This window comes from Ursus americanus, chromosome 14 (genome assembly GCF_024610735.1).
Source record: "Ursus americanus isolate L20-20 chromosome 14, mUrsAme1.1.p, whole genome shotgun sequence".
Lineage (NCBI taxonomy): Eukaryota > Metazoa > Chordata > Mammalia > Carnivora > Ursidae > Ursus > Ursus americanus.
Window position 1 is genome coordinate 23,101,689 of NC_142140.1, and position 25,706 is coordinate 23,127,394.

General features: G+C 40.0%; 1 protein-coding gene across 1 annotated transcript in view; it reads right to left on the reverse strand.

The window, feature by feature from the left end:
• Positions 1 to 18,659, reverse strand: part of TAFA1 (TAFA chemokine like family member 1) — a 356,224-nt gene extending 337,565 nt beyond the window's left edge. Inside the window, exon 1 of the mRNA XM_087866864.1 lies at positions 18,437 to 18,659. Within this exon, the coding sequence (XP_087722990.1) occupies positions 18,437 to 18,449 (13 nt within the window). The 5' untranslated portion in view covers positions 18,450 to 18,659. The remainder of the gene's footprint in view (positions 1 to 18,436) is intronic.
• Between the last annotated feature and the right edge of the window lie 7,047 nt (positions 18,660 to 25,706).

The window sequence follows — 25,706 nt, forward strand, 5'->3', positions numbered from 1 at the left end:
ACTTGACTCATTTATCTGTATATTTGTGCATGTGATGGGGTTCCCACAGATTGAGGCTCTGTTCATTTTTCCTCATTCTTTTTTAAACTGTTCAGACTGGATTATTTAAATTGACCTATATTCAAGTTTTGTTTGTTCTCTCTTCTGCCAGATCAGTTATGTTGCTGATCCCCTCTAGTGAATCTCTTTCTTTCTTTCTTTCTTTCTTTCTTTCTTTCTTTCTTTCTTTCTTTCTTTCTTTCTTTCTTTCTTTCTTTCTTTCTTTCTTTCCTCCCTTTCCTTTCCTTTCCTTTCCTTTCCTTTCCTTTCCTTTCCTTTCCTTTCCTTTCCTTTCCTTTCCGAGAGCGAGTGGGGAGGGGCAAAGAGAGAGAATCTTGAGCGAACTCTACACCTGGCACGGAGCCCAACAAGGCTCTCTAACAAGCCTGAGTTCATGACCTGAGCCAAAACCAAGAGTCAGACACTTAACCAACTGAGCCACACAGGCACCCCCCCACCCCCAAGTAAATTTTTAATTTCACTTTTTGTACTTTTCAACTGGAGACTTTTTGTTTCTTTCTTTGACAATGTCTCTTTATTGACAATTCAGTGAAACATTTTTCTCATACTTCTCACTAATCCCTTAGACATAATTTTTATTAAACACTTTTAATTTAGTTCATTAAGAGCTTTTAAAGCTTATTTACAGTCTTTGTCTACTAAGTCCAACATTTGTGCCTCCTCTGAGGTAGTTTCTATTGACTGGCTCTCTTCCAGGGTATGGTTTATACTTTCTTCTTTTTTTTTTAACTCATCATTTTAAATATATACTCTGGCAACTTTGCAAAGCATGTCTTCCCTGACCCCATATTACTTTCCTATTGCTACTGAAACAAATTACCACAAATTTAGTGGTTTAAAACTATGCAAACTTATTATTTTCCAGCTTTGCAGGTCATAAGTCCAAAATGGGTCTCACTAGGCTAAAACCAAGGTGTTGGCAGGACTACATTCTTTCTGGAGGCTCTGTGATAGAATCTGTTTTCTTTCATTTTCTTTTTTCCCAACTTCTAGATGCTGCCTGCATAGTAGCTCTTTGAATCTTCTCCACATTTTATCCTTCTGACACTAACTCTTCTTCCTTCCTCTACCACATTCAAGGAACGTTTGAATTGGGACCACTTGGATAATCCAAGATAATGTCTTCAAAACCAACTGTTGGCTAATTTAACTCCTTGCCAGGTAACATAACAGATTTCACAACTCCTGATGATGAGAACATCTACATCTTTGGGGAGGGGACATCGTTCCGCCTACCACACCTTCATAACATCTGCTATTGTTATTAGTGATGAATTAATGAATTTCCTGGACTAGTTATGTAAAGTCTCAATTTTGTGTGTGTGCTTGTAGCCATTCACATCTCTGCTTGATTAACTTAGTTGTCAGCTAGTGACTGGATGGAGATTTCCTTAAATAACTTGAATCAGTAAGTCTCCCAGTCTTTGCTGAGTATGTGTGTGTGTCTTGGGACCTGCCTTCAGTGTTTTGGCATTTTATAACTCTGAATTAGCTTTTCCTTCTTGTTCTGTGCTGAGTCTCATTATGAGCCAGAGATTAAACAGTTTAGGGCCTTCTCAGTTTATTTCTGACATTAGTACAGCGCCGAACATGTGTGTTATCATCTGGGGCTTTGTTGGAGCATTTTAAATATGCTGGGGCATTTAAAATGGACATCTCATTTCTCAGTTCTTCCTTTTAAGTTTTTTCGTCAGTCACTTGTATTCCTGCCTCAGGATTAAATGACTGCAGCTGATTGTTTTGACAAATACTCTGGGGATAAGGCTGTTTTCACAGACAAATCTGCATTAGATTATGTAAAAGAAAGCCCTGAGAATTGGTTTTTTGAAGGAGCTACTGGACAAGAAAAATAATGAAAATACTCTGGAAATGGGGTTGTTAGAACCCAAACTGCTTTTGCTCCAACCCGTGCCTGACAGACTATTGCGTTTCACAAACACCATGGTTGTGAGGTTATTGGTTCCACAGCTACTATGTTTCTGGGACAGGGAAATGGGAATAAGGCGATTTAAGATGTCACAAAGCTGGCTTTTCTTACTGATATTCATCTGCTTTCCTTGGATAAGTGCTGCTGGAATTGTTAAAAAGCCTTCCATTTATTTCCAAATTTCTATAGAAGTTGATTTAGAGAATTTTTGTAATTGTTATTGCTTTTGTGGAGAAGTGGATTTTTAGAGGTCCTTATTCCACCATTTTGGAAGGGCTCCCTGACAGGTCTTTCTTAACCTTCAAAATTTGCCATTTCTGCAACTAACATACTTTCTCGTTCCCAGGATATCAAATCTTCTGACCAACCACTGAAGGTAGCCAGCCTTCAATCTTTTAAGAAGTTACCGCAAATATGAGTTGTTTTTCTCTACCTCACCACCACAATCTATTCTTCTAAAGTCTAGTTAAAAACTAATTTCCCTCTTAAAATCTTCATATAACCAATAGAATGAGATATACACTATGATCATTATGACATTTGGCCTGCATCCAATAATTTGAATCTTTCATGTCATGCTCTTGCCTTCGGTCACAAAATTTTGTATTTATTTTCTATTGTTGGGTAACAAATTACCCAAAAGTTATTGACTTACAGCGATGATTATCATGTATTAGTCATAAAAATCCTATCTATTAAACAGATGTTCAGAGCTACCTGATCAAGCAACAATTGCCATGTGGTCTCTGTGGTAAAGAAAATTGGAACTGCTTGGTTGGGTGATTCCAGCTTGGATTCCATTATGTTGCAGTCAGCTATTGACTGGGTCTAAAAGACTCTTCCAAGGTGATTCAATTACAAAGCTAGTAACTTTGTATTGGGTTTTATTTAGAGGCCTCAGTTCCACTCCAAATGGGCGAAGGATTGTTTGAGCACAAATACATGGAGACACGAATCATTTGAGAACATGATAGAGGTCCACTACTATAATATCTATTTTACCTGAGACCCTGTATAAGATATAAAATGTTAAAAAACATGACCCTTCCCTTAAAGAAGCACAAATCTATCAATAGAGGAAGAGGTCGACATTCCAGTGACAATACTACTGCAAGTGATACGTTATAAATGAAAGATTATATACTCTGGGAATTAAGAAAAGGTAGAGATTATATCCAACATCCCTAACAGGGGATCAGGACTGATAGGGACTCTTGGCTGTGACTCAGAAATTAGAACACAATTGTCCATTGATTAGTCCCAATAAATTCCTTCTCTGATATTAAGGAAAATATACTTATTTGAATTACTTAGGTCAAAAGCAAATTTAGATTCCTTGACCTAAGTTTTTGTAAAAAGACTCTCAACCTCATGGTAGCAAAATAACTTCAAATATCATAAATAATTTTTAGCTAAACCCTTGATACCAGAATTTAGTAACCATAATTATAATCTGCCACCCGGATTTGGAGGAAAACCAGTGTCTTCTGAATTTAATTCCTATACTGGAATAGAGATTAGCCACATAGCATTTATAACCGATCAAAATAATTTGGTAGACTGATAACTAGCAAGGAAAGTCCATCAGTAATCAAAAAACTCCCATAAAACAAAAGTCCAGGTCCAGAGGGCTTCACGGGCAAATTCTACCAAGCATTTAAAAAAGACTTAGTACCTATTCTTCTCAGACCATTCCAAAAAATACAAAAGGAAAGAAAACCTCCAAATTCATTCTATGAGGCCAGCATTATCCTGATACCAAAAGGAAATAAAGACACCACAAAAAAAAGAGAACTATAGACAATACCTCTGATGAACAGAGATGCAAAAATCCTCAACGAAATACTAGCAACCCAACTCCAAAAATACATAAAAACAATCATTCACCACAATCAAGTGGGATTTATTCCTGGGCTACAAGGGTGGTTCAATATTCATAAATCAGTCAACTTGATACATCAATCAATAAGAGAAAGGATTAAAAACCATGCGATCATTTCAATAGATGCAGAAAAAACATTTGACAAGGTACAACATTCATTCATGATAAAAACCCTCAACAAAGTAAGTTTAGAGGGAATATACCTCAACATAATAAAGGCCAAATATCAAAAACCGAAAACAAACATCATACTCAATGGGGAAAAACAGAGAGTTTGGCCCTTAAGCTCAGGAACAAGACAAGGATGTTCACTCTCATGAGTTTTATTCAACACACTACTGGAAGTCCCAGCCACAGCAAGCAGACAACAAAAACAAAGAAAAGGCAACCAAATTGTTAAGGAAAAAGTAAAACTTAAACACCATTTACGAATGACATGATACTATACACGGAAAACCTGAAATACTCCACAAAAAGCTACAAAAACTGATAAATAAGTTCAGTGAAGTTATAGGATACAAAATCAATGTGCAGAAATCGACTGCAAGTCTACACACTCATGATGAAGCAGCACAAAGAGAAATTAAGAAAATAATCCCATTACAACTGCACCCAAAATGAGAAGATCCTTAGAAATAAACCTGACCAAAGAGGTAGAAGACTATAAAATGCAAAGGAAAGAAATTGAAGTGACACAAAGAAATGGAGAGACATTTCATGCTCATGGATTCAAAGAACAAATATTGTTAAAATGTCTATACTACCCAAAGCAATCGACAAATTCAATGCAATCCCTATCGAAATACCAACAGCATTTTTCACAGACTTAGAACAAACAATCCTAAAATGTGTGTGGAGCCACAGAAGACCCCAAATAGCCAGAGCAATTTGAAAAAGAAAAGCGAAGCTGGAAGCATCGCAATTCCAGGCTTCAAGTTATACTGCGAAGCTGTAGTCATCAAAGCAATACAACAACAGACACATAGATAAATGGAACAGAATAGAAAACCCAGAAATAAACCCGCAAGTATATGGTCAATTAACCTTCAGAAAAGGACGAAAGAATATGCAATGGGGGTAAAGACAGTCTTCACAAATGCTGTTGAGAGAACTGGACAGCTACATGCAAAAGAATGAAACTGGACCACTTTCACCATACACAAAAACAAACTCAAGAGGGATCAAAGACCTATATATGAGACCTGAAGCCATAAAAATTCTAGAAGAGAGCACAGGTAGTAATTTCTCTGGCATTGGCCATAGCAACTTGTTTCTAGCTCGGTCTCCTAAGGCAAGGAAAATAAAACAAAAATAAAGATGTGAAACTACACCAAAATAAAAACCTTCTGCATAGTGAAGGAAACAATCAACAAAACTAAAAACTAAAAAGCAACCTACTAAATGGGAGGAGATATTTGCAATACATATCCAATAAAGGGTCAGGACCCAAAATATATAAAGAATTTATACATCTCAACAGCCAAAAAACCCTAAATAATCCAATTTAAAAATGGGCAGAAGACATGAATAGACATCTCTCCAAAGGACATCCAAATGGCCAACAGACACATGAAAAGATGCTCAACATGACCTATCATCAGGGAAACGGAAGTCAAAATTATAATGAGATAGCACCTCACACCTGTCAGCATGGCTAAAATCAAAAACGCAAGAAACAACAACTGTGGGTGAGGATGTGGAGAAAAAGGAGCCCTCTTGCACTGTTGGTGGGAATGCAAACTGGTGCAGCCACTGTGGAAAATAATATTGAATTTTCTCAAAAAGTTAGAGAACTATCCTACAATCCACCAATTGTACTACTGGTTATTTACCCAAAGAATACACAAACACTTACTCAAAGGGATGCATGCACACCTATGTTTGTAGTTGCATTATTTACTATAGCCAAGATAAGGAAGCAGCCCAAGTGTCCACTGATAGAGGAATGGAGAAAGATGTGGTATATATACAACGGAATATTATTCAGCCATAAAGAATGAAATCCTGCCATTTGCAAGACACAGAGGGAACTAGAGAGTATAATGCTAAGCAATGTAAGTCAGTCAGAGATAGACAAATACTGTATGATTTCATTCATATGTGGAATTTAAGAAACAAAATAAATGATCAAAGAAATAGACAAACTGAGAAACAAACTCTAACTATAGAGAATAAATATGGTTACCAAAGGGGACGTGGGTGCAGAATGGGTTAAATAGAGGAAGGGGATTAAGGAGCGCACTTGTTGTGATAAGCACCAGGTTTTGTATGGAAGTGTTGAATCACTGTATTGTATGCTCGAAACTAATGTAACACTGTATGTTAACTACACTGGAATTAAAATAAAAACTTATATAAAAAATGTTGGAAATAAATATTTTTTTAATAAATTAAAAAACTAAATGAGTCTCTCCAGAAATGTAAAGTTTTTAACTACTTGCTTTGAAATTTGGCAAATATATACAACAGAGGGACTCTGGGTGGTTTATTGAGTTGAGCTTCCAACTCTTGATTTCAGCTCCGGTCATGATCTCAGTGTCCTGGAATTGAGCCCCTCACTGGGTTCCACACTTAGCACTGAGTCTGCTTGAGGATTCTCTCGCTCCCTCCTCCTCTGCCCTTTCCCCTACTATCACCCACGTGCATTCTCCCTCACTCTAACAAATACATCTTTAAAAAAAAATAAATATACACTGGGAATGAATATGCAGTTGACAACATTATCTGCTGAACATTCTAAAACTTCAGTCAATGATTCTCTCTAACAGTGCTAAGTCTATTCACAGGCACACACTTAGTCATCAAATTTTGAGATTAAAGAAGCTATCGTTACAGTAAACGCAACCAGGCTGAGAGGAATAGAACTTAAAACAAGGTGTAGTGATTCCTATTGAACTAAACAAATCAAGCCTATTTTATCTTGTATTTGAAAATAAATAAAACTGGGGGAAAATTGAAGATAAAGTTTATTATAACAAATAAACAAAAACTTTCAAATTTATAATAGCTATCAATTTTCCCTAAAATTCAAAAATTTGCAGTCAAAAACTGAGTAACAAATACAGGATTCTGTCCACTGACCAGTGACATGGCAACTGACCTTTAGTCCTACCTCCAACTTTGACACTGCAGTTTATTTTAGAAATATTTACATGGATTCTCCTTTGTTTTTTAAGCTTTATCCAGGGAGTCATTTAGACTTCTGGAACTTTCGTTAAGTATCTCAGCCTATATTAGGTGTTCTTTGGAGCAGTGGTTCTCAAAATCTTGTGTGGTAAGAATTCTGAAGCTCCTACCTCAAGAGAGGTTGATTGGGTGAGGCCTTCAAGTTTGTGTTTTAACTCCTCGTAGGTGATTTTGAAGCAGTCATCTAAGACCACACACCTCGGGAAGGAGAGCATTGCTGTAGGGGACGTAAGCTCTTAGAGCACAGAAGGAACATCCTACACATTGATTCAGTAGACTGGAGTTCAAGACCCAACCACAACACTAATTGGCCATGTGACCTTGAATGGTTCCCTTAACATTCCTAGTACCCCGTGTGAATCGTGGTGAAATTTGCTGTCTTGTGCTGGAGAGTGCTGAAGACAAAACTGGCAGCATTCCTTAAGGCCTTTAAAACTGTAAAGCCTCTGCGAAGGATATTAAGAATATTCTCGCTGCTGAGGCCTCTGCCAGAGGTGGCTAGTTTACATCCTTGATCTTATTTATCATTCAGAAGATATTTGCTGCATGTCTACTCTGCGTAAGGCTTGGTGGCGGATGTACTTCCCCTGGCCTTTACACAAGCCTATAACGGGATTTCAGGACTCACAAATGGGCAATTAAACCTCCAGCCTCTTCCTGATGATTAAATTGGCACCTCTGTATAAAAATGTTCCCTTTTCATCCTCCGGGGAGGGTGCTTTCTCCCGTTTCGAGCTGCACAAGGGAGGAGTGTGGCAGGCTTTGCTGTATACCGCACATTGTTAATTTTTAATGTGGGAAGTCGGATTCTGCTGCCTTTCTTTATGCTACGGATTGTGCTGCTAGTCTCTCACCCACTAGGCAATGCATGTCTTTAGCTGCTCCAGAAAGGTGGCTCCTCCTTGCTAGCGGTCTCAAAATGCCAAGTTGTTCAGTTACTATCTAAATAAGGAGACACGGGGTCTAACTCTGTTCATTGTAAAGGACTGGTCTGACGAAACCTCAAAGGAATGGTAAGCCACATCTGATTGGCTGACAGGTGAAGGACAAAATGTACTAACAGGAAGGGGAAAAAAAAAAAAAAAAAAACTCCCAACGATGGTGGGAGAGGTGGCTCGGGAAAGGAGGAACTCTGAAATGCAGACGGGTTCAAGATCCACTCTGCTTAAAAATCTGTAGGCGTCACTAGTCCTTAGGATCGCCAAACCTTGTCCCTGGCAAGTAAGACCTTCACCGTCAAGTTCCAATCCACCTGTCTAGTCTCTGAGCTTGGGTTGCACTGAATTTCAGGGTCTGGAATGCACTATGGTCTGTCTCACCTGCCCTTGCTTGGATTTTTCCTTCCTCCATCTGGCATCACTGCTGTCCTTCTCTCCACTCTCCCACCTCCTACGAACAACTGGAGATTAGGCTGGACTTCTCTTGCTGCTACAGACAGAATGAACTGGTCCCTCCTTAGTCCTTCATGATCACTTTGCCATGCGAAGTGGCACTTGTAGCCTCATTTTATGCATGATTATTTTTATTCAAGTTCCCAATTATTTACTGAGCACATACTATGTACCAGGGACTGTACTAGGTACTGGGGATATGGCAGTGAGCAAAACAAAGCCACTTGCCCCCAAAGCATGACTACTGGTGCAGACTGTCTTTCCCGGGAGACAGGAGGGTGGGCTCTTGTCTATTTCGTTCATCAGTCTATTCCCATAGCCTAGAATAGTGTCCAGCACACAGAAAACACTTAATGAATATTCACTGAATAAATAGACCTTTTTTTTTTTTTAAAGATTTTATTTATTTATGTGACAGAGAGACAGCCAGTGAGGGAGGGAACACAAGCAGGGGGAGTGGGAGAGGAAGAAGCAGGCTCCCAGCCGAGGAGCCCGATGTGGGACTCGATCCGGGAACTCCAGGATCGCGCCCTGAGCCGAAGGCAGATGCTTAACGACTGTGCTACCCAGGCGCCCCAATAGACCTTGTTTTAATTCTAAAATGTACTATAGGCTGCCGGTCAGGAATCTGTTTTGCATAACGGACTGTAGGTAATTTGAGAGTACAGGACACATCTTCTTTACCTTTTGCATCTATAGAAAAGAGCCACGTACCTGACATAGAGCAGATGCTCTTGAATAAATAAAAACTAAGCTGATTGTTTTAGCTACATCCATGCACTTTATATTCAAAAGCTAGTTGGCCAGCTTGTACAATTATTTATCCTGAGACAGCATAAGACCGAGGTGTTACCTTAAAAAAGTTTTTTTTCTAAATACAGGAGTTTAGACAGGCTTGGAGGGGACAGAATCTGTGTGTGGGAGTCTCCCTGCTGCTGATTACTCAGTTTTGCTAATAGTAGAAAGGGTGTTGAGGGTTCCCACCTCATGCCAGAGAGGTTGCTGCAAATTTACCAATATTTTCTACTGTTAGCAGTTTCGGTTGATTCAGAGAGTCACTCATCAGGTAGAAGGTGAACTTCTAAAATTCCAACAGTTGATGGGTCTCCATGTACAAAATAGCACAGACTCCTGGGATCTCATCTGTGCTCACATTCTCTTTTAGGCTGCTGCACTATGGCCTGAACTTAAACCTTTTCACTATCCATTATGAACAAGTGTACAGAGAGTTCACGTATAAACAACTACTCTTTGCTTATTCACAGTATGAAAGGAAAGGGATCCTAGTACTTCACGGTAGGGGCGTATGTAGAGCAGTATTTCAATAATTGGCTATAAAGATATTTTATGACGTTTGGAGAACAAAATACATTCCCAAAAGGTTATACTTCAGAGAATCTACAAAGGCCTTTACAATCATTAATTGTGCATTGGAGCGGGGGAGAGGAGTCAATCTGTTGTATTTCAGATGGATGGGAAAAGTGGAATCAGAGGAGAAATACAGACAATCCACAAAGCGGTTAAGTCTATGGGAACATTTGCGAGCTGACCATAAGTACTAGATATTAATTTCCCCATGGAGACGCTTCTTGCACCACACACACACACACACACACACACACACACCCACACTGCAAAAACAATGAATGTGGTAGATGAGATCGTGGGGTGAAAAACCAAGAGCAAAAATGAATGGAAAGGGGAATGAGAATGTAATAAAAAAGAAGTGCTGCACAAAAGGAGAATTTGTTGTTTACAAGAATTGGAAATATCCTACATGATATGCCCAGGGCAATTACCCAAGGCAGGACAAAGGGATCTATTCAAAACTTGCCTGATGACACCCCCATGATGAAGTGTCAACATTCCAAATAACAACTTAAGTTAAAATGCCTCAAAGGCCCTTTGCAGAATTCCACTTGAATATCTGTAAACTCCGCAATAGTTGACATGCATCAAACAATGTATTTTAAGATTGTTTGGGGAAAAAAAAATGCCATTCAGAAGCAGGACTTCCTATGACAAGTTTCTACTCTGAATTTTTATGACCAAATTAGAAACCCTGGAAAAGAGAGATTGTACTAGAAGTGCTGACTCAGCAGTAAGTTGCAGCAAGGCAATGGGATACTAATTTAATGGTGTTAGAGCTGAAATGCATCATTCCTGAGATTAGCATATCCGTTAAAAAATAAAAAAGAAGAAGAGCATTCAGCAACCCAGCTAAAACATTTCACCAGCGGTCAGCAGAAAGGAGATATTTGCATACATGGAAGATTGGGAGATAAGGTCAGGAGATTTAAAAAGGATTATACAGTTTATAGACCTAAGAATTTGCGCTATGGAACTTCAGACTGGATTCATCTCTTTATGCCTAACTTGTTCCAGAAGGATTTTCTTTAGTACAGCCCCTGGCAGATTTAGATAGTGCTTACATGGTCATTCCCATCCTTCTAGTAGATGTCCCAGTTTATTGGCAAGAATTAAGTCTCTTTAATTAGCTCATCTATCGGAAATGTATTTAGCATCTACCCTCTACCAGGTAAAATACGCTGAGGACCGATATCCAGCTTCTATCCTCAAGAATGTCAACGTTTATAAGGGAAATACAGTCAACACAGCAAGTGATTTCAGCCCAGTGTGAATTATGCAAGAGAGAGATAAGTAAGCAGAGATGACTACGGGAATGCAGAAATGAGATACTCGGCCCAGGCTGGGGGCGTCAATGAAATGAAAGACTGAAGCCTCAGCTTAAGGATCATCAGGTTGACTCAGCCTTTAGCATACTTTTCTAGAATGATTAACATAGTCAAAGTACAGCACCAATTTCAGACATTAAAGCCAGTTTAATGCCGATAGGTGGGTAGAGCGAGCTGATGACGTGCAGAGAGGTATGGTCTCAGAATCAGGCCCAGCCTTCAAGCTGGCTATTTACTAGTTGAGTGGCTTTCTGCCAGTTACTTCACCCTCAGTGTCTATGAAACAGGAGTAATAGCAACTCATATGAACTCTGAGACTTGAAGGAAATAATGTGTATAATGCATCTGGTAGCACCAAAAATATTCCCAAGACAATGGCAGCTGCGGTGTTTCTTCTGGTTTTGTAGCTGCTGTGATTACCAATATTATTAAGACATAATTATAGTTTAATAATTATAATTATAGCACAAAATTTTCATGGCTCTACATTTATTCCTGCAGTTCTTAATGTATAAGTGAAGGCTCTTGTTCATCAAAGCAGTCCTGGGCAGAACTTTCTCATCTACTTTTTACTGTGATGAGAATATTTATATAGTAGTCACTAGCCCCGTGGGGCTATTCAACGCTTGAGATTTGTCTAGTGTGAAGAATTGAATTTTGGTTTTTGGTCAAATTAATTTAAAAATTTAAGTAACCTATGGTCTGCAAGTTTATGCTCCTCCCAAATTCATATGGTGAAATCCTAATCCCCAAAGATGATGCTACTAGCAGGTGGGGCCTTTGTGAGGTGCCGGAAGCATGAGGGTGACACCCTAGGAAATGGGATTGGTGCCTTATAAAAGAGGCTCTGGAGAGATTTCCTAGCCCCCAACTGTTATATGAAGCCACAAGAAGTCTGAAGCCCAGAAGAAGACCCTCACCTGACCATGCTTGTGCTCTGATTGCAGACTTTCAGCCTCCAGAACTCTTAGAAATAGATAGTTGTTATTTCTCAGCCACTCAGTCTATTCAGGCTGCTATGTCAGAATATCACAAACTAACACAAACCATGTGTGTGACTAGTGGCTACTGGATTAGGGCACGCAATTCTAGGGTAACAAACATAAAGTTACCCGGATCTCATTGCAGGCCCAGTGCATCAGGAAGAATGATGAGAATTTGCATTGATATGAAGCACAATGGATGATTCTTAAGAATGCAGATGGTGAGAACCACTGCTCTATTCCTCTGACTGAGTGGTTTTGATTTTATGTCTATGTGTTTGCCGAAGGGCCCTGAGGTATTAATTAAATAAAATATATTTTCTTGGAGGCTGTCTCTATGCGAGGCTCTAGAAGTTGAAAAGAACCTAAGTATAAGGTCTGTTTCTCATTTTAAACAAATTGTGATATTTTGTAGCCTTATTAAGACATACACAGCAAATAGGAAAGAAAAGCTCTTTTTAAAGTAGGTGAAAAAGTAATTTATACCAAAGAGGTTATGAGTGGAGGGTCACTATGGTGGAGTTATCAGGGAAGCCATCAAAAGGAAGCAAGCAGGAAAACGGAAACTATAAGAGCAAGGGTGAGAGTGGTTACAATGACAACTGGTAGACCACTGGAATACTACTAACAACCTTCATTTTCTCATCTAAGAAAGGGGGGGATACATAATATCAATACTAACTGAGCACTTACTTTATGCTGAGACACTGTACCTGTACCATGTGATTTAATTTCCCCCCACAACTTGAGGAGTAGATACCACTATCAATCTCCATTTCACATCTGAGGAAACTTAAATAACTTTCTCAACATGATGGAGCTTGGCTAGTAAGTGGTGTCAATGTGAGCCAGAGAAATCGTAGATCCAGGGGCAAAGGAAGCCATTAAATCTTAATTGAGCTGAACTGAAATACTCATCTAATATTCATTGCAGAAGATATATTTAAAACACACAAAAAGATGGGAATAGCAAAATCACAAAAGTAACAGGTATCATTTACTGGGTACTTACTATTGCCAGGTATTCTGCTAGGATCTTATGTTCATTACTCACAGAATTCTCTTGACAATCCTCCAAGATAAGCACTGAACAATGTGGGAATCAGGAAAATCAGCAAGCATGTACCTCAAGAGCCATGGGGAAGAACTGAAGAGAATTTTCCCTCTTCAGTTCACAAATACACTCTTTAACTCAGGTTACCAGGGTAGAAAAGCATGCAACAGTGAAGAGAAGCACGCGATACTCATGTAATAGTGGTGACATCATAGCCCAGTCCAGGCTTTCGCCATGAAATGACAAATTTTATTGATTCCCTAAATATAGAGGCTGTGCCTTTCACCTCTGGGTCATAGCAGTGAATTCAGGAAGTTCCAGGGACACCTTCTGATATGTGAACATCTGCTTGTGTTTTTCCATTGCATATTAGGGGATCCCCCCCCACACCCACCTACTCCCCATCACAAAAAACTGGGACCAGAGAAAAGCAAGATCTCTAAAGATGACAAGTAAAAAGTTGTTTTCTTCTCTAATACAAACAAAAATATTTATCTCAAAATAGGGCTTATATAATAAAAACAATTATACCAAGACTAATACACCTGGGGATTGAATTCTTTATCTCCACAATCTTTTGAACACTAGGCAAGGCTGTCTATTATGCACCGGGTTTCAAGCAGAGTATATATAGTGTTTAAGTAGAGCTGCATGCAAGACTCGTACTTTGGCAGTGATCAATGTTAAATATATTTTAACAACTATAATGGCTCTATCACCCATATCTTCCAGATTTTTGTCAGGATATGGCAAAATCAAAACTTTCATTGTAATGTTATTGTTCTCCTGCCCCCCCCCCCCAAAGAACCACCAGTAACTATTCACTCTTCTGGATTCTATCCGTATCTTAACAATGTGCAAACTTTAAAATGTAGGTTTATTACCAGAAGGTGAAACTACAGAAAATACATAAGAAAAGACATTACAATTCTACACACCATCGTAGAACCCAGACATCATCTACTTGTTTATTGGCAAATCATTTAAATTTATATAGCAGTTCCTATTTCTTGAGACTAGTTGTTCAGAATACTGAATGGGGAGAAATTTTGAGACTGGCTCATTTGAGAAAGAAGGTACAGGGATCAGCTAGTGATGGCTGCCATAATGACAGCAACAGAAGGGGTGGTAGAATTGTTTTACATTACGGGTGACCGACTTTTACTTTAGTAATTAAGAAAGTGAGTCCTCATGGTTGTGGTGTCTACCCAAGGTTGTACAGCAAGACCATAGCATCACTGGTATGAGGATGCTTATTGGTTAACTCCCACATCCAATGTTTGCCCACTCTATCTCCCTATAGTCATCCTATGCTTTTTTTTTCCCCCCTCCAAAAATCAACAATACTTAGTTAAAATCCAACTAAACCCACTGGAAAAGGCTGATCAATACATAGACGAGAGCAGTCCTTCAGAAGATTACACAGAAAGAAAAATAAATTGCTATGCCCTTGAAAGAAAAGCTACTTTTATTTAAGTTAATAAAGCTTTATTTGTTCTCTAGCCATTAAGTTTATAGAAATTAAAAGTCTTGACTATTTGTCTTTTGCCAACATGCATTTAAAAGTGGCTTTAAAAAATCTCATTAACATTCTGCTTTTTTTCTGTCCTAAGCTGATTCAATACAAAACAGATTACCTCCTGTCTATGCCACTAAAGTGCACATAAATATTTTACAAACCAATTTATCTAAAAATTTTGTCATTCCTCATTCTGAGTCTGGACACAGAGCTTACTATAAAGCACTTTAGGTTTCCCCGATAACATAATCATTCAGGCAAGAGTATATTATATTTCCTTCTTTGATTCTTGCCTGGGCTCAAAATATTCCTCTTGGAGTGTTTTCAGAATTTCACTATGTCAGATTGGTATATACACGGTTAATGGAACTTGCAGAGAATGACCAGAAAATACTTAAATGAAGTAATTTAATAGTCAGAATACTGATAGCATCCACACTTTTAAGCCATAGGGGAAGGAGAAAATAAACTTAGCTTTTACTGATTCAGGTGGGAAAAATGATAGTCCTAATGTGAATAGACTGATTTAGTTCACTAAGAAACACAGGCAGACAAGAGTTGGGGAACCCTTGGTACCAAAGTTATGAAACCGAAGTTAATGGCTCTTCCTTCAGCTCCTTATCAATCAAAAGTGATGTGAGATATCTGTTGCCTCCAGATCAGTGACTGATAAACATTTTCTAGAAAAGGTCAAATAGTAAAGAATTTCTGCCCTATGGGCCATCCAACCACCGTTGCAACTATTCAGCTCTTCTGTTCTAGTGTAAAGGCAGCTGCTCATAGGCAATACTTATGTAAATGAGCGTGGCTGTGTGCCAACAAATCTTCATTTACAAAAACAAGTGGTGGGCCAGGTAAGGTTTACAGGGCTATTGTTGGCTGACTGCTACCCTAGAGGACTAAAACCGTAGGTCTCAAGGGGCTCTTCTAACACCCCTGGGCTGTCTACTCTCATCCTTTATTAAGTCCTCCTCCAGGTTCCTTTTAGTTATGTGGCTTCTTTGCTGTCTACCAACCCTTCCCTTCTCCAGACAAGACCGGGAGCTCTTTGAGACCAGAGTTTGTATCTGTCTCACTTCTTCGCAGCAAACTGAATAATGCTGGTAGTATGGGAGGCACTCGGTAATTGCTTGTTGAATGAATAGGTGATTGAGCAAAAAAGGGGAGGTCCTTTCCTGGTGTTTGAGATTTCTTCCCTGGCTTGGCTGACTTGTAAAGGAGCAGGTATTCCCCATTCCAACTGCAGGATTCTCTCTTACCTATGTGCAAAATGCCCTGTCCTGATACAAAATACATACATGAGGTTTTAGCATACATTTATTTAAATTATATGAAATCAAAAGTGATTACTTGGAGAAAAAAAAAAAAGAAAAAAGGAGTGTGCAAATGGAAAAGAAAAAGGGAAAGAATAATTTGATTGCAAATTTCGGGGGGCTCCTCTCAAATGTAGGCCATCTCATCTCAGACTATGATTCCAGGGTTAAACGCTGTAATTTTCACACAACATGACCCTCTATGCAAGGCAATGACTTCATCTTATGTTGAATTCAAGAAAGAGTAAACAAACTTTAACCCCGAAAACTCGGCAGGTAAGATTTTGGATTTATGAGCCCTCATACCCATCTCCAACTGGCATCAATAGGACCACAATGTATCCAGTATCCAGGTCGTCAAGATTCACTAAAGATAAATTTGCATCATCTTGATGAGTTATTTATACGAGTTACACGTGACAAGTTGAATTTGAAATCGACCCTAGTGTAAGATGACGTGCCCACGAGACTGTGCACATCACACGTTCGACGGCGGCGCAGTTAGCAATAAAAAGTAGGGACTCCCGTGGAATGCTGGGAAGCCAGCCTCTGGGCTCACGCAGTAAAGCGGCAGGCACTTCCCAGCCGGCAATGCTACAAGAGCAACTTCAGGAGTAAAGATTCGCTGAAATCTGAAGCCTATTTCCTGTCCATCTCAGGCTGTCAGGAGAATAGAGAGATCCAGCAAAGCTGTCTGTCTGGGGCTTCGCTATGTGGGTGGCTCTTCAGGGCAGACTTTGCAAGGGGGCTGGGGGGAAGGCTCATCACAGGGATTAATTTCAGCTGATGCTTACTGCAAGGTATTGATTGATCCCTGGAACTTGTTAAGTCTAAGGTGGAGAGAATGGATCTCACAGTGGAGAGGCGCAATGTGAAAGCTGCCCAGCTCTCAGGGGTTCCCCGTGAGCCAAAAACACAACACAATTTTTCATGATCACCATTCGCGACTTTCAAACTGAAGAGCCTTATTTTTGTTAGTAAGGAAACCAAAGGTAATGTCTGGCTATCCACCCAGCAGTGGCTGATGCTAAACACAGCTCTAAAATGAAATTTGCAGCAGAGGTATTCTAAAGAGGAGATAAACTAAAGAAGCCAGCCCTGTTTGGAAATGACTAAAGAGAGCACATAAGAGTTTTTATTATCTTGGTTAAATAAATGGGAAACATAAAACCTGGGAGATGAGACCATAGGATTTCTTTGTCATTTCTATTGATTAGAAAAAAGGTCCCAAAGGACTCGAAACTATTTAAAAATAAACAAACTATATTTTTCTCCCGCTTGTTAGGGTGCCTTCCAAGCAAGACTTTTCCCCCTCCTCTCTACAGCAGTTGGCAGAAATTAGTTTCCAGTTAAAAAAAAAAAAAAAAAAAAGTTTATCAGATATTTTTGAGAAAGTGGTGAACGTTATCATTGCAGTTATTTTTAATACCTCTTGACAATGTTCTACCTTCTCATCTAAGATCATGGACCTAGGAAAGTTTCCTACCTGCCACTGAATACTGACCTCAGCATGGGTTTCAACGGGGTGCTCAAGAACATATTTTAAAGCACAAAAACCACAAACAAAAATAGAAAAAAGCTAACACATAAAAGATAAATGTAATAAAAAAATAATTTTCCCAGGCCCTTTCCGAATATGCTTTGAATGCATCAAGTTGAATGAAAATAAAAGGGCTAGGCTAAGATAACCTAACACTGCAACATAAAAGTTTGTTAATAGTGAAAAACAAAAACAAAAAACACGTGAGAACATTTCCCTCAGGGTTTATGAAGTCAGAAGAGCACAGTGGTTAATGATGATAGAACCCATATATCTCAGTTCTAACTCCCTATTTTTACTAGCTAAAAATAGGCATACAACTCATGGAAGTTGCACAATCTCTCTGTGCCTCAGTTTTTCATGTAAAAATGGGTATGTTAGTAGCTCTCTCAAGGTGAAGGAAAACATAAAGCTGGCATTGGATTAAATGTTTTCCCGGGCACATAATTCATACTCAAAAGATCATAGCTACTATTACTCAAGAAATGAAAATGAAGATTATGTTTATCATTTCAAAGCTTATTCATCGTGAAACATCCTAGCTCAAAACCTAGGTTCCTGAACGGTTTCCTCTTTTGGATACAATACAGATAAAACGGGATAACATCAAAGAATCAATTCAGTGTACAGCAGATATCGTCCCAAGTCACGTTCATGCATTTTCTCATTTAGTGGACATGACAGTCCTATTATCCATTTTGCAGATAAGGAAACTGAGGCCTTGCAAGTCATGTCATTTACCCCAAGCCTCACACTTAGTAAGAAGCAAATCCAGAGGAAAATAAACAAGCAAGCAAGCAAACAAACAAGAAACTCTCTCCGGTTTCAAATCCAATGATTATGACCACAAAGGACATGGTTTAAAAATTCAGAATACATGCCTACCTTGGCTCTTCATCCTTGTTTGCCGGAGACTCCGGTCAGCAAGAGTAAGCCAGAAAGTCCAAACCTCGAAGATACAATGGCTGCTGGTCTAACAGTCTTTCCCTTCCTCCAGACTTCAGCTGAGGATCCCGGATGCTCTTCCTTGATTCTGGGTCAGTAACACCAGTTCGGTGCTTCTGCTTTATTCACCCTACCCTCAGCTACTACCTTATCCTGCCACCACTCTTCGTTCCTTCAAAAGAACTCGGGATCAGAAATGGTATCCTTGACCCAAACGCACCCTGGTTGACCCTGGGGTTTAGACCAACCAGGTACTTGCAGGGGGGAAAAAAAAAGTAATAACCTAATTATTGCAGCCACCTGCCTGCCATCGCTGTGAGCTCGTGACTGCTGCCAGGTGCTAGGCTGGGATCAATTAGTAATTGTAACTGAAGCTGACTGCAATTAATTACATAACTTTAACCTGTTCAAGCCTAATTCCCCTCCCCCAAAATGACTTCAGGAACCTGGGATATGGCAGACTGCCGCAAATGCAGAAAAAAAGTAATGAATAAGGTTTCTGTATTTTCTTCAGATTTGGATCATTCTTAATCCTCATATATCACGTGCACAGCCGACCTGTCCTATTTACCCACTGTTAATGAAACGATGTGTTAATTTTAACTTGTGGCCCAAGACTGAAAAGGGAGGCTATTCCTCTCCTAGCCCACAAGGGAGGGGGCCTCCCCCTGGGGCCATGGTGCGATGGGTCTTCTGTGAGGTACAGGACAGTGCAGTAGATTGTGGACAATGGGACTGTAGGGATGAGGGTTGGAGTTCTGGCTCCACCCTTCATTAACAGGCTGAGGGATAACCTCTGCCTCCACATCCTCATCTGTAAAATAGGCATATTATTAATGCTGGAGAAAGGAAGCAAAACAGAACATACGCATTCACTGCTGCGCCGTTTGGCATAAAGCTGATGCTTGATAAACGCTCACGCACCGCCAGTGCCTGCTAACCTTTGCGAAGTTCAGGAGACATGCGAACCTTCGAGTGAGGCTCTGTCACAGAACTCCCCCACTGACCAGGAACTATAGTGCGATATAGCTGTAAATGACTCAGAATTTGGAGTCTGTGGTACATGAGCTGTTGTCATCGGCTATACCTAATGAGGTGTGTGTCCAGGAACCAGTAACGTTAACTTCTTCAAATCTCAGTTTCCACATCTTCAAATAAACAGAAATGTTTATAGGGTTGCTTCAATGATTAAGTGCAAGCAGGCATGGCTCGGATATACATAAATGATATTAGCAAGACATCTTAACATTTTTATGGCAAAATCAGTAAGTGGAATTATCATTTATATTTTTTTCTCCTGGTATTTTCCCCTAGCTTCATTCCATGATAGCCAAGGTCTTCTATGCTTCTTGCTTCAGGAATCTTGGTAGGGCTGAAAACATTAATCAAACTAAATGTCCAAGTGGGTTTGAGAGATAATACGGGGCAGGGGCAGAGGGCAGGCAGGAGAGAAGGCTGCAGAGGAGAAATTATTCAAGAATGGCAAAAGTTCAAGGAGAGAGAGAGGAGAAGCACCCCCAGCCAGGAAAAAGAAAGGATGTCTGTGAATTTCCAGAGCAGGGAAATTTACATGTGTTCTCCGGTAAAGCCTAGAATACTAGCAAAAACATTAGGTAGATAGCTATATGCTCCCCTGAGAAAGATGAACCAAGGGCATCATGATTTCCAGCCTCAGCATGAACCCCACAGGGGCACGAAAGAGGAAAAACATGAGCCTCGAAGAAATGGCAAGAGTTTAAGAGGATGGGAGGATTGGTAGCTGCAATCATAACAGGCTAATGAAGCCCCATTTTGCAACCAGTTACCTAGATTTTACTATAATCTAGAAGCAAAAGGAGGCCCCAGTAAAGATTATATAGTAGGAAGTGGCTGAGTACTATTAATCTATTTCTTTTTCTTGGACACAGGGAAATTACGTTCACCAGCCTTCCTTATAGTTAAGGTGGGTCCTTTGCAGCTCAGTCTGGCCAATGGAAAATGAGCAGACATGATGTATACAACTCCCGGGCCTCTAAAACCCTTCAAGTGATGTGTCATGCTCTTTCTTTTTGTTCATTAGCTGACTCCATGCATAGGATGCAGTAAGGGAATCTGAGAATGGATGGAAGGATACAGGATCCCTGAGTAATAAAGGTTATAATTACTCTTATTAATAAAATGCCTGACATAGAATTTCTCATCAGCCCTAAAAGTTGGAGGATAGGAAAAGAGAATTCAAGTTGATTTAAGACAAATAAAGAATAGAGTGCAACTCATACCTGAATTTGTTCATGGCTTTATCACTACAAAAAGCTAGAATTTCCATGCAGCAACCTAAGTAGTATGTAGGCAAAAGGAATAACAGAAGGCAAGTATCTTACACCATGGGTTGTTCTGCTAACTACCTCAAGAAGTCATATGACAAGATTCATTAAGAAGTATGACAAGGTTGATGGGGCGCCTGGATGGCACAGCGGTTGAGCATCTGCCTTCGGCTCAGGGTGTGATCCCGGCGTTCTGGGATCGAGCCCCACATCAGGCTCCTCCGCTATGAGCCTGCTTCTTCCTCTCCCACTCCCCCTGCTTGTGTTCCCTCTCTCATTCGCTGTCTCTATCTCTGTCGAATAAATGAATGGAATCTTTAAAAAAAAAAAAAGTATGACAAGGTTGGAATGACTGTCCCTTGGCTGTCTCACCACGAGAACGCCCCCAGATTGGTCAGACCACCATCTGACTCTTAACGACCTCCATGATGTCCTCTCTGCAAATATGAATGACGCCAATACCTGGAGGTTTAAAATAAATAAAACATGAACAAGCAAAATAAACTTGTCTTTGAGAGCTCAATTTCAAAGTCCTTCAAAACTGTAAACAAGCTTTTCAAATTAGGTCTAAGAAACACCCTCATCTCTATCCGTATCTTTCAGCTTTCCCAACAAAGGTCTCATTCTGTCCAGCCACTCATCTTCCCACTTTTTCAGTTTCTTATCATGACCTTCCTGTTCTCCCCAATCTGCAGTGGTTTCTAATTGGTCCTTGAAAGTGTCCTGTGACCTGTAATAAACCACTTTATCCATTTCTGTGATTTGAAGCATCTGGGAGATAAATTCCATTAGAACGCTAATTGGGTCTGATGTGAAGAGTTCACTATGGATCTATATGGAGACATACTTGACAGAGTACTGGATCATGTTAGATTTGGTGACATTTTAAAATATTTGCTAAGAAAATTATGCTACATCTAATCATCTGGGAGAAAATGACAGCTGAGCGTGAACAGAGTACAGCTCATTTTATCCATTCAGGGGCGAGAATGATATCCATTGATTTTCCCGCTCACCATTTATTCCCCTTGCTTGTAGGATCATGACCCAACGTTCCTTTAAGAACCAAGCCTCCCTCACTCTCAGTTCATGTGGATCATGGGTAGATGATTCTGCCTCTCATTGCCTCTTCCTCCCAGGTTCGGGACTGTGGACAGGATCCAGTCTGGCCAAGCTTGAGGAGCCTGCCATCCCCGCTATCTTCTGTTTGGTTCAGGGAGGTTATGGTTGTAATCTGTGTCTAAGTCCTGGGGTTCTTGGAGGAATCACGTTGAAACATGTATTCTCCCCACCAGAAGTTCTAACCTGGCAGAATATAAGCCTGGAGGTGGTAAGGACCACCTCATCACTACTTGGAAGCAGCTACTTAAGAATGAAACCAAAACCAGGAGAGGAGCACCAAAACATGGAGAGAAGGGGATTCATGGCGATCGTGTTTGAGTACCTGGGTCTGGCTGTACTGCCCATGATCAAATGAATCCCCTTTTGTGCTTCATCTTATTTGAACTGGGTTTCTCTAAAAGCACCAAGTGTAAAATCATGACACTGGGAGAGTATCACAGAACATTTTGCACCTTGTATAACAGGTATGGCTATCCAAGGACGTTAGCGGTGAACGTGGTAGAAGGCATAAAGAGGATATCTGTATAAGGGGTAAATCTGGATGGCATCCTGATGTGGAGGACAGGCTTTGAAGGAGGGCCAGTCATGCTGGGTTTACATCACAGAGACCCCATTTCTTAGATGAGCCGTCCTGTTGATGAGTCACTTAGCTTCCGGTTCCCAGTGTAGAAGCTGAGAAAAAATTTTCATGGAGGTGGTATATTCAGTCATTTACTTTTGGCTGTCCAAAATTGTCTCACTCACTAACTTGACCCAGTGTAACCATAGTAGTAGTTACTTCTAAAGGGACTTTCCAAAAAGTACGAGCTTTTTTACCTGAATAAAATTTATAGGCATTCCAGGAAGAGTTGGGAACATTTTTTTTAAAATTTCAGATTCCTAAGCCGTGTGTGGATACATTCTGATTTAGGAAGTCTTTCGAACATTCCACAATTCAGCATTTTCAACCAGCAACCTAGATGATTCTGATACAGGTAGCCACATTTCAAGAAATAGTACTATGACAAGCAGATCAGAACTGAGGGACTAAAGTCATATACAAATGAATTTCAAATCGTCTTTCTGCTGCCTACCAACAATACCTTGGACAATGGCAAAAGCTTTCTTTGCTTCAGCTTCCTATTTACAAATGAAGATAATAAAGCCATCATAAAGGGCTTTGCAAGATAATGTTTGTAAAGAATTTAGCACAGAGCTTATATCAGTAAGGCTCCAATAAATAGTATCTGTTGGTAATTCATTTACATGGGTTAGCTTCTCAGATAAACCAATTATGACTACTTAGAATCCAGCAGCATAGAAGACCTTGTAGCAATGAGACATAGGGTATATAAGTTTTGCTGTGGAAAACAGCAAGCAGGCTCTAGTGTAGAAGTTGCGAAAAAATGAAACCAATCTTGTTAGATTATGTTGAGGACCCAATGAAATCATCGGTGTAAAATGTCTAATAGAAGGCTTGGCATATGATCTATGTTCTAAAATGTAGCCATTGTTATTTTTATTCATTATAATATTATTATTATCATTATTTCTGTGGTTTTACTGGAGATCCTGTTTAAAAAATAATTGGCAAGATGAGGATGTTTTTGCAGAAAAAAACATTTGATATTTCCACAAACATGACAGTGTGGAGGAGTAATAACCATATACAACCCAACCTATCCATTTCAATACATTGGGGAAAAGAACAAGGAGGCTTAAAACAAGCCCTTCCTGTCTGTCAGTGTTGCACTCCCTCGTTTCACGGGTGAGGACTTGAGTGGCCTTTGCCCAGGGACATGGTGGAGTAGCAAGTATCTACCAGCACCCACGGATGTTAAGCATCACCACTGGCTATCTGCAAAATCCACGTTTTACTGATTAGCCTTTGCTGCCATAACAGTTGCAGAAAAATCAATTCTACAATTTTTTCCTTTTCTAAAATGCCCGGGTTTCAGCTGATAAAGCAATGATTGAAGTCAATGGCTGAAGTGGGAATTCGAGTATGTTTTTAAAGGATAATCGCTAGGCTCCTTCTTGGGATGCATCTGTTTTTAACCACTTTCTCCACTCCGAGTGTGGTAATTGAACAGAGAGGTGTACAAAACATCAACAGTGGAAACCGGAACCCGGCTTCACGTGCTTCTGTAGCTTTGGTAACTACAGGTGTGTGTTAATGAATCACACGCCTGGTGAAATAAAATTAAAGGCAGCCGCACGTGTTTACGAAACTGCAGCCGCAAATTACAGGTATCGGTCGCATCCATAATTCATCCGTAATTGACAATTTTCATATTACTGGAATAGAGAATCAAGTCATGCAGATGATTACAGCATTTGCCTCCCAGCGCTAGAGATGTTGCTTCATTTGTCATACAGCATCTCAAATGAAAGAGATTATAGTTTTTAGGTGGGGCTGGACATCAGGGTAAAGGACCAAAGTATTGCACACAACCCAGCCCCCACTTCCACCTCCCACACCTCCCACTCCCGGCTCCCTGTTAATAAGGAAGTGTGCCTACACACAGGCTCTAGAAACGCAGGAGCCGAGTCCAATTCTGACACTGCTATCTAAATCTAGAAACGAGAGCTAAGTGTTTAGAAACTCTATGCCTCGGTTTCTTCATCCGTTGATGGGTTAACAAAAGTGCCTACCTCACAAGATCCTTAGGTTAGATTGAGTTCATTCAGATGGAGTTCATATATCTCTTCTGATAAGGGACCTGAGGAGATCCTTGAAAATAGTTCGCTATTCACTTGACCCAGAAAACCCTACCAAATCACGCAAATAATCAAGAGGTTCAAGTCTTTGTGTTCACTTTAAGAACAAACGTGAACTGCCCATGCCACGAAGGGTGTGCATATCCAAAAAGCCACCAAGTGTCTGAAGGATGTCACTTTGCAAGAGCAATCTGGGCCATTCCATCGCTCCAATGGTGGAGTTGGTGGGCATGCCCAGGCCAAACAGTGTGGCTGGACGCAGGGTCGGTGGCCCAAAAAGAGTGCTGAATTTTTACTGCACATGCTTATAAATACAGAGAGTCATGCTGAACTTAGTTTAAAGATTTTATTTGTTTGTTTGTTTATTATTTAGAGTGAGCAGGGGGAGGTGGAGAGAGAGAGAGAGAATCCCAAGCAGACTTCGCACTGGGCCTGACGCAGGGGCCTCACAACCCTGAGATCATGACCTGAATGGAGATCGAGTCTGACACTTAAACACTGAGCCACTGAGATGCCCTTGAACTGAAGGGTTTAGATGTAGATTCTCTGGTCATTGAGCACATCCAGGTGAACGAAACCCCCAAGACGCGGTGTGGAACCCACGGGGTTCATGGTCAGAAATAATGCATCCATGAGCTCTCCCTACTGCTCGGAGATGCTCCTTACTGCAAAGAGCAGACTATTCCTAAACCGGAAGAGGACGTTGCATGGAAGAAAAAGATATCCCAGAAAAAAACTGAAGAAACAAAAACTTACGGTCCCAGAGTAAAGTTAAAAAAAAAAAACAAAAAAAAAACCCCAACTGAGTTACTATATGTACAATGCATAGAGTAATGGCTGGCAGTAAGCTTAGTGAATGCTTAACCATTAACTTCTCTAAGCCCCAGCTTCCAGAACCATAAAATGGGGTTAAAAACATCGCCTGTCACACATGTTTCGTAGGACAATAAGATAATGCATGTGAAGCACCTAGTTTAATTCCTGATACACAAAAACACTCAACTTTCCAGCCAGTAGTAGACATAGTAATAACAGCAACTTTACCTCAAATGGACAAAATAAATTAATATTGTTAATTTTGTGTA